Below are 12190 nucleotides of genomic sequence, written 5' to 3' on the forward strand. Positions count from 1 at the left end.
TTTAGATTTCAACCTATCAGTGTTGTTTTGTCTCCATATTTCTGGTTTTATTTTTAAATTATTAGGTGTCACAGCATATTTTGAGGCAGCTTGTGGAATCTTTACTCATGCTGGAGACTATTTTTCTTAACACTGCTAACTTTCACAAATGAGTTCAAGCCTCATAAGCTTTTATGTTTTCCTTAAAAATTGATTTTTAATAGTCCAATGGTTATTGACTATTATAGATTTCAGTTAATAGAAAATAAATTTGTAACACTCATTATTGCAGAAGAGGCTTCAAATAGTTCTGTGTGGTTTAGAAGGAAGCAAGAGTGATATTTAAAACAAGATTTTTATGTAATTCATAAATTTGGGTATGATGATGCTTTTCTAGCAGAATACTTAAAGACTCCACAATCTGGTTCTCTGTAACATCATTGTTCCTGTTAATTTTAAAGAAAAGGTCATAGGCTTTATTATTTGTCATTGTTTATCATTTTAATTTTCTACATTACTTTTACATATGCTGGAGTACTGCCTACTGAACCTGCCATTGTCACATGTAACACATTTCTTTATCTAACTTTGAAGTTGCTGATTTCTTTTTCTGTTTCCATCATTCCACGCATTTAATTCATTGAAGAGCAAGAGAATTTTAACTCACCCACAAAAGGTAAATATTTTTGTAATTTTTTACAAATGTTTGGCAACTGTGGATACTGGGTTTTCCTTCATTATACTCCATGTCAGTGTATAGATTTTAGTTAACAGTGTTAACATACAAAAAGGTTGTTTCTCAAATACCCCTATGCTATCTGATGCCCCTCTTTAGAATCTGACAATGGTTTCTCTAATGATTTCTCATGCTCATATTGAAATGCAATATACTGGATTTAACAGAGGTAATAATGATATTTTACGTGGGTCAGAAGGTGCTTTATTGAGTTAATGTTCACACAAAGACTTAATATTTTTCCTAAAGTGTTCTTGAATTCTGCACAGCACATGCTTTTGGTGATGCAGCCATGGTCCATGGCAGCTGTGAAGGATGTTCCTATATGTGGACTTAGGAATAGTTTAAAGGTGATGGTCAGAAACTAGTTTTTGCATGCTGAGACAGTCTGAAGAATAAGCTGTTTTCTATTTGCATGTCAGTCCCATGTCAGAAAGTTACTCCTGTTGTAGGGGAGCTTTTAGGGGCAGATATACAGTGCTCACCTCCTATGAATTTGTGCCTGTGACACCAGAGAATCAGTGAGTTCAAACAACAGGTATCTAAAGCTGTCCCACAAAATGAAAACTGTAGTCTGTTATGTTTCTATCCAAGCCATATTGCAGAAAAGTCCTATTTTTTTTTTCCTTTTATCTGAAAGTAGGAATTACCTCAAAATCCAAATGAAGCTTGTAGAGCAAAAAAATTTAACAACTCACTCCACCCTTTTATTTTGAAATCAAGGTATTATGCTACATAAATATTACTAGCACTGATTAACCTTTTCTAACCTTTATTCCTGAGTCCTGCTCATCTTGGGAAATTCTGGTCTGAATACAGGCTTGGGTGGGTCACAGCCAACTGTGAGTTGAACTTGAATCAGAGTATTTCCTGCAACTACTTTACTTTTTGAAGGGATGAAAGCTTAGGTAAAAATAAAGCAACTTTTCCACTAGGTCTGAACTCCAACACCCATGTCAAACATGTTTCCATGATAATGTTAAAAAGAGATTAAAAAGAAATATGTAACTTAGGTGTTAGCAATTATATGTTATTTTTGCAGTGTTTAGAATATACTATGAAATGTCTTAAGAAAGTGCTAAGAGTGGTTAACTTTACAAATTATTTCTGTCTCAGTATTTATATTTCTCTCAAACAGGACAGTAGAAATCAATCTTACCTGTTTGTTGATTATGCCTCTGTCAAGATTTGGGCTGCAGTGGATATTTTTTTGTTTAAAACAATGGACTTTATGCAGAAAAACTAGACTGTCTCTAACAGGTTTGTAAAAGAGCTTGTTTCCATAAGATTTGGATGGATCTGGCTCAATATCTGGGCATGTGTAAAAGGTGGTGGGATATTTACATGCACAGATTCCTCTGGCTCAAGGGACCTGATGGCAGATGAAACCCAGGAGCTAAAAAGAACTGGGCAAAAGAAGAGCAGCCAGACGAGTGAAGTGCCAGCAGATCTGGGGGACCATGATTCTTAATTTGAACTGATTTACACTAGTATCCCACTGTAACTTCTTAGAAGAAGTAAAAAGAATAGATAGTAGGTGAATTAGAGATGAGGATGGGGCAGTTACAGGATGTTTTGTAAAAGAAGACATAAGTGTGAGGGAGAGCATATACTACAGAAGTGAACAACACTGATCATACGAGTCTGCAACAAAGCAAACATTTGTTCCATATAATCAATGGAAAAGGTTGCAATAAAGTCTTCAGCAAATTATGAAAATTATGATTTTTTTGCTGCCAAAATCAGTGGTTTGTTATTTTGTTGTTTTTTTTTTTTTTCTTCCAAATTATACGAGGTCTGTGTTTGTTTTCTTGTTGTTGCCTTTTACATAGAAGCTTCTCTGTGGATCACCCCTGAAACTCTTTGAGAAAGAACTGAATGTTGCATCATCCAGTTCAGGTTTCTATATCTTCCTTCTGGAGTGAGTTGTGAATCTCAAGATGGCCACCATGCCTCTGTGTGTACTGAGAGATCCAAGCTCATCTCCCAGTTTGGAAATCTGACCGTGTGCCTTGGCCATGCCTGAGTTATAACTGGGAGGAGGTCCAGAGATCTATCATCTCCCATGGAAAGGAAATCCATGCACACAAGCTTGAAGTATGTACAGCAGGTTCTGGTCAGGCAGAGCAGGGTTCAGAGCCATCCCCCTTACAATTGGCATGTTCCCATTATTTTTTGAAGTTGTTTATTCAAAGAAGGCATAGCAAGTTCTTCATCTTGGCAACAAATTAATTTTTTGGTGTTACTTACCATATATTTCAGAACATTTAGCTGCTCATGATTTTGTATGCTTTTTAAATTTCATGGTAGAGTTTGCTGTGAATTTTTAAGGCTATGAAACTTTTCGAAAGGATCATTTGTGTGTACATACTGCAAAACTCATCCTGAAGGATCAACAGAAATAAACTAGAGACTCTCAGTATTATTTCTGAAATGGATCATCCCGGTCCAACACCACTGTGACTTTTCTGTGCCACATAGCCATCTCTGCACTAGAGGACTCTCCTATCCAAATCTTGTTGCTGCTTTATTTCCTTGCCTTTGTTATGCACATAAGTTCTGTCTAGTTTCTTCCTCAGCTGCCACTTCTCAAACCAGACTTTTTAATTATTATTTCATATATAATTCCTCAAACCAGATAGTTTTTATTCCCCTGATTCCCATTCACAGAGGATCTAAGTTGCTCAGACAGATTAATTTCCTAGATTTTGCTGTGTAGAAAGTCTGTGCATATGCTTCATGATGGCAGTACAGCTGTAGCTGTTTGTCACTGTTCAGCCTTTCTTCTTAATATGAAGACTAAAACTGAAGACTAGATCATACCTCTCTTGTCTTGTGGAGTAAGTGCAGTCCTCTGTTCCCTTGCCTGAACTTGAACTGGTTTGCCCCAAAAACATTGTTTTTATGAGATAAATTTTAACTTCAGCTTACTTTTCAGTAAGTTTTTACTTTCTTATGTAAGAAATCTTAGTGTCATTTTAGACTTCTAGACCTTTTCTCTTAAAGTTTGCATCATAAAGGATGGATGTGTGATATATTCTGGAGTTACAGCTATCTGAAATCTTGATGCCAATTTCTTCCTGTTATGTAGCTTACTCTGGCATTAATAGTGCAGGTAAGACTTGGAGACTTTCCAAGTCATACTGTTTGCCTGCACCTCCTCTTTCTGTCTTGACCATCTTGAACAGAAATATGAAGTGCCTCAAGAGAAGAGCCTGCATTTGTTGCAGACTTCACCATTGCTGAAAATGGTATGGCCAGAGCTAACACATCCATAAGTTTTCTACCATCCGGTAGTTTCTACCATCACAGTATGGTTATTAGTTTAAATCACAGACCATGTAATGTCACCAGTCATTCTGACATTGAGCCTGTATGTGGCTTGGAGCAAGAATGTCCTTTTAGAAAGGTATTTTCACTAACGAATGCAAGGGATTGAAATTTATTCCTGGGCTTAGTTACCTGACTTTTTAAACCTCTATCTTATTACTTATCTGACTTGCCTACCCTTTTTTGAAATGTATGAAGGGATTCTTATTAGATGTTATTTATTGACAAAATACACTGTTTTCCAAAATTTTCAGAATGTAGCAATATGAAAGAGGTGGATATATAAAGAGTTAGAGCTCAGGAATAAGAAAACTAGAACTAGAGAAGGCAGTTACAGCATTTTTGCCATTTCTTGCTAGTTCATCATTGCTGCCTGTGATACAATCGTTATTTAAATGATCTCACATAAGTTTTATACATTATGCTATTAGCTTAATAGATGGCATCATGGTTTGAGGCATCATGGTTTGAGGCATCATGTCATTTGGGAAGTCTGGCATCTAGCATGGGTGGGGTTTAGACTCCCTTTTAAACCTTAAGGAGAGAACTTCATACCTTAAAATTACTTCTGTTTCTTTTGCACTGGCCACTACTATTGATGCTGCTTTTGTAGCTCTCAATGACTTTCACAGGTTTGGTCTGTTTTTGATACTAATGCAAGTTTAATTTCTTTTAAAGTCATACTTCTTGAATTGTTCGATTCATATTCTCTGGATAACAGAACGATGCCATATGACACATTCTGTCAAGAAAGATTTTATTAAAGAAAAAAAGGAAAACTTTATTTGCCCTACTACATCTGATATATTAGTATAGTACATTGATTATTGTTGTATTATTTTGTACATAATTGAAAAGGTAGTATATATTCTAAATATTTAGGATTCTAGCCAGTTCTAACTTCTCCCTCAGTTAAACATCATTTAGGGGTTGAAATACTATAAAAACATAGTAGTTTTCTGAAGATAATAATAAAGATGAGGGCTGTCAACTAGTTAGTGGGACCAGACGTAACTCTATATATCTTAACGTAATAGTCATATATTAAAAGGAATGCGACTAGCGCATAAAATCTTAGTAAACAGGTAAAGTCTTTAAAAAATTAAGTCGCTATCTCCTTTAATAAAAAACAACTGTTAGTCTGTCATAATTTTTTTTGAGGGTAGGCAGTCTGAAAATATGATCTGTAGCTGTTTTAGTCAGTTTATTCCATGCTTCTTTCAAGTAGCGTCTTACAGAATTGCATATTTTAGACTAACCCCAGTTTTATTGCTGAGTATGGTGCTATACACTATGGAATGGTCCCTCTGATCAGTTGGGGTCACCTGTCACACCTTTTTCTTCTCACAGCCCACTTGGGGACAGGGGGAAGCCAGGACAGGGCAGGGGACTGCAGCATGAGGAACAGAGAAGGCCTTGGTGCTATACAAGCAATGCTCAGAATTGCTAAAACACTGGTGTGTTCTCAACACTTAGTCACAACTAGAAGAGCAGGCAGCTGTGAAGAAATCTACCTCCATCCCAGCCAGTCCCAGTACACCTGGGATTACAGGAGTCAGATGGGTTTATAAATAGATTAATGGAATTGAAATACAACATTTTGATTCCATTCATATGTCTGTCTTTTCTCTCCTGCATGGCTTGATTGTTTATGTACCTCATTGTTGTTAACCTTCACGTGGTTTTTTAGTAGTAAGCTTTGGCTATAAAGTTGCACTCTATTTAAGCAGCCTGATCAATGAGTTCTCTCAATTACTTTTACACTGATTGATCTCACATCTGAATTATCAGCCCTTTAAGACATGAGAGTTACAGCTCTTTGAAGTGTGACTTCTGAGACCAGAGAAAAGCATGTTGACACAACTGATATTGATTGTAATTGTACCACTATTTTGAGGCACTTATGGTAAATCTTAATTTTTTAAATTCTAGAACCACTCTAGAGTTGAAAGGTCTTGGGATTACAGTGCTTTGATCTGTAAATTACTGTGTAGTTCTACCTCTCAAGACCTCCAGGAAAAGCACTCTGTAAATAGTGATGTCCTAAAAGAAAATAGATACATATTTTTCTAAGGCTAAGTACTTTTTTGTCAAGTTTTTTTTTTACCTGTGGTAACCAGCCATGTTCCAAAAAAGCAATGTGGTCATATGGTGTTGTTACCTATGGTTGTTGTAGTTTTGCTAATGTGCTTTTGCTCCTGTGTTAGACTATTTTGCTTCTCATGATTAACATGTAAAGGTTTTCCAAAGCCTCTAGTCAGGCAGATAAAATTTTCCATCACACAACTGAGCTACATTCAACATATGCTCAGATGTGCATGGTAAATAAAGCTGGAAACAACACAGTTGGATTTTCTAGAGTAGGTTCATGCAACTGAATGCGTAGAAATAAGTTCACAGCTAACTGGTGCTCAATTACATTTTACTTCACTCACAAAATAAAATTTCTCCATTAGAGAATTTAGATTTACTTCACAGTCCTAATTAATTGTTCTCACATTCTTTGATATAGTCATATATATATAAAGGAAAACCAGTAAATAAATGTGTTAAGCTTAAGGATTTAATCATAACAAAAATCAAGAATTACGGAATTAAAGTCGAGTCTTGACTGAAGTAACAACCTCTGAAATAGCATTAAATTACATAATAAAATATTTTTTCCTGGGTATCATAAGTAATACAGGGTAACATATCATATATATTATTTAGTATAACATACAGTTGACAGGTTAAAGGACCTAAAATTCACGCAGTGAAAGGGTTATGTTTAGAGTAACTCTAATCTGTGCACCATCACACATAGGGCTAAATTTTTAAAGGGGTCTCATTTTTTCCCTCTGATTTCATATCCTCAGTCTATTTCATGCACGTATGATAGGATTAAGATACCCACTGTTTTTACTTCGGTCCCTAATTGATCTATCTTAATCCTTTCATATCTGTCCTTAAAATAAGAGGCCATCTTTAAAAATTTCACCTAAAGTGCTCAATTTTGCCTTCAGATACCTCCATGCAACTTCCATTGAAGTAATTGGAGCTGTGCCTGCATATCTGATGGTGGAACTGGACTCATTGCAATTAAGGTACACCTTTACTGACATAATTAGTCATCTGGAATAATTGCTGGGCCCAGTGTGACATTCTGCTTGTGCAGCATTTGCTAGATTGGACTCTATGGGAGACTGAAGATAATGCTAACTTTATTCCATGCCTTAGATTTCTAATTGTAGCAGAAGTTTAATGTAGTTTCTTGTATCTAATTTTCTTATTTTTAAATTAGAAATGTGGAAGGAATTCACAAGGATGCCTTTGTCTATATTTTCATACCCAACCAGCACACAGATATTCTGTCATTTCCATGAGTATGTTACAAATGGTATGTGCAGGCACAATTGTGATTTGTGCAGTAGCTTATAGATGAAAATATCCAATCCTGAGTGTAGTGCTTTTTTTTTTTCTTTTTTTTTTTTGGCCTTGTATCTTTGTGCTGGCAAAGCAAAGCGCAGACAAATAAATCTGTAAATAACTAACGGCATAAAAAACACACTTGAAAACTTTAATACCTCTTAATTGAAAATACATAGAGTACTTATCTTCCAGTAATTTAAAATTATCTGTGTTTTGTGACTGCAAGTTGATTACAGGCAGCTTTAATATAGGTGTCTCTCTCTCCTGTCACTGGTCTGGGGAGGGGCTCTTTGACTTATAAGAGTAGTGGTTTTGTAGAGTAATAGAAATCCATGGTTGGCACAAAAGCAGAAGATTTTGTGGAGGTTGCCTAAAAATTAAATTTGTGACACATAAAAAATTTCAACTTAAAAAATTTTTTCTGAGATGCTATAACCTGTTAAACCACAATGAACATAGTGAATACTCCTGTGATTTAGAATAGTTGCTGATAAATATTTGGGTCTAGTTCTAGAACTGTTAAAAAGCGACAGTTTTCATGGTATTGATGTTACCTGCATTGCTTTGAATTTAAAATGCTACAAAGTTTAAGAATAACAGAATATCTAGATCCCTCTAAAATTATTTACTACCACAAAGGTTAAGTTACTTGGAGGAAGCTTTGGCCCAGGGTTGTTTACAGCACTCTCTCTGTTAGTGCATGATTGTCTGCCTGTGGCAGGCACAGCCAGTATGAATTGCCATAACTTGTTCAAATTGAAGATTATGCTCTTTATAACACCACAACTCCTTGAATGTCCAAGATATCTGTTTTTAAAGAAACACTGCTATATGGAAGTTGAAAACGAAAGAACAAATTATTATTTGAAGTAAAGGTGATCATTACAGAACAAAGTAGTGATTTTAAAGGTCTTGTTAAAAAAACCCAAACTACTAGAAAAGGACTGTTGTTTTGACATGACTGATTAAATGGAGAAATTATTCTTCTCAAATAGTCTTAGCTATCTTTCAAAATAGTAGGAGTTATTAATTTAAAGCAAATTTTAATACCTGTTTCATGCATTAATTCTTAGAATGCTACTGTAATATTTTCTACATTTAAAAAACCACATGCTTAGATGATCATGGATTTACGTCCCCTGCATCCAGAATATTTAACAGGTGTAACATTCAGCCTGCCACCTAAATTTTTTCACTCTTTTCATATCCGTTGCACCAGCTTGATTATGTGTAGAAATTGGGATGTCTGCCCATTTTCAGGTAAAGACTCTTGCAATGAAAGTGGTTGATTTCTTGACATTAGTGTTCCTTTGTTCTGTGCTTACACCCTGCTTGTTCTACATGTGTGTACATTTCTTTGTTTTGTTGAAATGGAAATAAGCTAAAATTGTTGCTAAACCATTTGTTTTTCCCAAAACTTTTTCTCTATTTTTAATTGATTTTCATTGTGTGTTTTTGCAGCAAGCTTAGTAGTGGAGGAGCGAACGAGACAGATGAAAATGAAAGTGCACCGTTATAATCAGACATCAGGGTCTGGTTCTAGCCAAGAACATGAGCGTGAGCAATATACCAAGGTAAAGTCAGTAGTCTTGGAATGGTATTTTGGCTTGAAAATTAAAGGCATAAACTTGTTTATTTAAAATATTATATAAGCTCCAAGAACACTGTATTTTAAATCCTGACAGAAATGTCTTCAAGTAATTGCTTTTTAGCATTATTTTTGCCCACATCTGATGTGGATTAGAGTTAGTCTTTGACATCAACTAAAATGAATCTGTGAAAACCAAAATGCTTAAAAACTTCAGGAAAGATTTTCAGAAAGAAAAAGTTCAGGAAAGAAAGAATGTTCAACAGCTGTTAAAAAGAAACTTATCACATCTAGCTTAGGAAGTCCTCAGACTTCCAATGCCCGGAGTTTGGAAAAGTACACCATGAAAAAGTAATTTGGCCCTTGTTGCTGTCTGATGTGTAGAGAGATAGACAGAACTAGATCCAATCCCATGCAGCTATTTTCATATTTGTATCATGTTTTTGCATCCTAATAATGTTAATTTCCTTTCTTGAGGTACCTACAGATGACTTCAATTTCCTTTTCTAATAAAAGCATAAAGAGTTTCTGTGATAATGGAATATATTGAAATTATGTTAACGAAGTTGTGTAGAGGGATTTTTTTTTTATTGACAGAGCTAAAATGGCAGTTCATTGATTTATTAAAAAAATATGGATATTGATCTAGTACCGATAACCAACTGTGACGGACAAAAACTCTCTAACAGTTTAAAGTTAGAAAGTGTATGTTTATTCGACGCCGGGCAGCATGCGGGGTAGCTCCCAAATACACACTGCGCCTTCCAGGTGATTACAGAGTCTTTTTATCCATACAAGTATTGAATACACAAAATATAAATACATATTCATAATTTTGGTACATCCCATTCCCCGCTTCGTATGCTAATCACTCAAAAAGCTATTAAGCAAGTGTAGTTTGTCCCTTGAAATGGGTCGGAGGTCCCTTTCATGGGGAGGGGTCCCAAAATGAGGAAGTAAATGAAGTCTTCCTCATTCTGACCTTTCTACCCTTTCAATGCAAATATGACAAATGAACTCTTGGTAGAACTCCCATTCCTTGTCTTCAATTGGTTTCAGAACAGAGGAGGCCCACAATTGTCTTATGTTCCTAAAAGCTATTTGTCAGTTTCTATATTCTTCATTATAAACCCAGCTAACTAAACATTGTGCTGACAAGCAATTAATTATTAGTTAACTACTAACTCCTAATTTCATCAAGGCCTACTCATTTATTTTTATTATTTTAATTAACTCTAGTAAGGCTTATTTCTAAATAAAATCTTGGCTCCTCTAAAATCTCTAAATTCCTTAAAATTTACGTTTCATCATAACTTTGTAATTTAAACTGTATAGGGTTCCAAGCAAACTGATGAAAATATCTTGCACATCTGCACTGCTGCTTACAATTCAAGCTGTGAGGAGCTGGATGCTCCTGGAGATACAGGTTAAAATAATGTATAAGTGAGGTACTAATCTAAAGCAAAATCACAAATTTACTTAGGAATGGTTAAATGGGAAATTTGGCAGATAATTTTTAATATTTAACAGATTTGAAGGATTGGTTCAAGACCGTGTTGCTGTAAAATATGCAGACAACTTTAGTAAGAGCTTAAATGAACAATTCTCAAAAGGAAGAGAAACAAGGCTTTATGTCCTCAAAGGCCAAATTGTAGTATATCAGGGCTGTTAAAAAAACTCAACAGCTGGGGTGGAAATTTCCTATGAGATCCTCTATCAGAAGCAGGAATTTGTTTCATTAGAACAGCTCATTTGCTACTGGATTTGCTGTTACCTTCAAAAGAGATCCACTCAGGGCAAAAGGGCAAGACGCAGTGTGTTTAACTTAACAAGGTAGGAAAAAATAGTCATAATAGAGTTAATAAAATTTTCATTAGAGAGAGGTAATATGCAATCTGAAGAGTTTTGCCAGGATGACCAAAGAGCTTTGTTCAGTCAGAGGTCAGGTTTCTGAGTCAGATCATATGTCCTTACAGATTGATTGAAATTTTTGTATTTTTCATTTTGAAACATATTTTTTGATCCTAACTCTAATATTTATGATAACCATTGTTTTGGCCCTCAATATGTTTTTCTTATTTGATTAACATAGATCCAATGTATGGTTAAATAGTTATTAGAAAACATCAACCTGCAATGTTCCAAATTTATCCTTAAAAACTTGAGCTTTTTAGGATCTTTTTTTGGTTTTAAATGCATGTGGAAATCAAAATGGAAATCATGATAAGTACTAAATCCAAAAAACACTGAAATTATTCTATTCAGAATTCTGCTTCATTCCACTATGGTGATAGTCATCACTTTAAAAATGATACCAAAGTTAATCTTATGCTACTATCTTTCTCTATCCTGAGAAAATGGTGAAAGAATCAAGAAAATAACTGAGACAGATGAAGATTTGGACATTTGAAAATGTAATACGTTATATCACCTGTTGTGGTAAAGCTGATGACTGAGACTTCTCAGAATCAAAGACCGCACCCAATCTCTGATACCAAAATTTGGGAAAAGTCTTCAAAAACTGCAGAAACAAGACTTCAAATTTTTAAAAAAATATTAAGTGGTATAATAAGCATTCTGGAATAGAGAAAAAGAAATATTAACTGACTATTAAAGAAATAGCAATTGCAAGTAGAGGTTTTCCCTCTTTAAGCAAAATGCTTCTTTCTTTCCCAAATAGCAGTGTTTGCCCACTGCTCCAGAAAATAAATATATTTAATAATTATACTGTGCTGAACATTGGGAAAATAGTACATTCTGCATTTCAGAGCAATCATCTCACATGGATTTGATTCTTCCAGTATTTTTGCATTTGCAAATATGCTTGTTTTATTACATATGAAATTCTCTAAACCATTCAAAAATTTTCCTTCTGTATGGGACTGGATCATATTTGCAACAGTTAATTATGCATATACAAAATAATTCCTGAAAGTTAAATAAGTTTTCTTTTAAACAGAGATATTGTAACTGGTCGTTTGCTATTTGCGGTCAATTTCTGATGCATTACAGTTTTGGAATTTCTTCCACTCAGTTTCCGAATTTTCTGGTTTCGATAAGCAAGCAATAGTTTTCCAAACATGCACTATGCAGGTTTCCATTTTGAACATCCGTTAATGGATTTTGAATAGGTAACTGCCCTGCAA

At 34.9% G+C, this 12190-nt stretch overlaps 1 protein-coding gene across 45 annotated transcripts in view; it reads left to right on the plus strand.

The window, feature by feature from the left end:
- RIMS1 (regulating synaptic membrane exocytosis 1) overlaps positions 1–12190 on the plus strand; it is a 364651-nt gene that overhangs the window by 288306 nt on the left and 64155 nt on the right. For 26 of the 45 annotated variants that reach the window (XM_072926549.1, XM_041715055.2, XM_072926553.1 and 23 more), the window contains one exon: positions 8918–9030. The exons of 17 other annotated variants lie outside the window; for them this stretch is intronic. In XM_072926549.1, coding sequence (XP_072782650.1) covers positions 8918–9030 — 113 coding nt within the window. Of the gene's footprint in view, positions 1–625; positions 656–1866; positions 1976–8917; positions 9031–12190 lie in introns of those variants that run through there. 2 more of the 45 variants (XM_072926565.1, XM_030267446.4) reach the window with 2 other exon arrangements.

The sequence above is a fragment of the Taeniopygia guttata genome, chromosome 3 (assembly GCF_048771995.1).
Source record: "Taeniopygia guttata chromosome 3, bTaeGut7.mat, whole genome shotgun sequence".
Lineage (NCBI taxonomy): Eukaryota > Metazoa > Chordata > Aves > Passeriformes > Estrildidae > Taeniopygia > Taeniopygia guttata.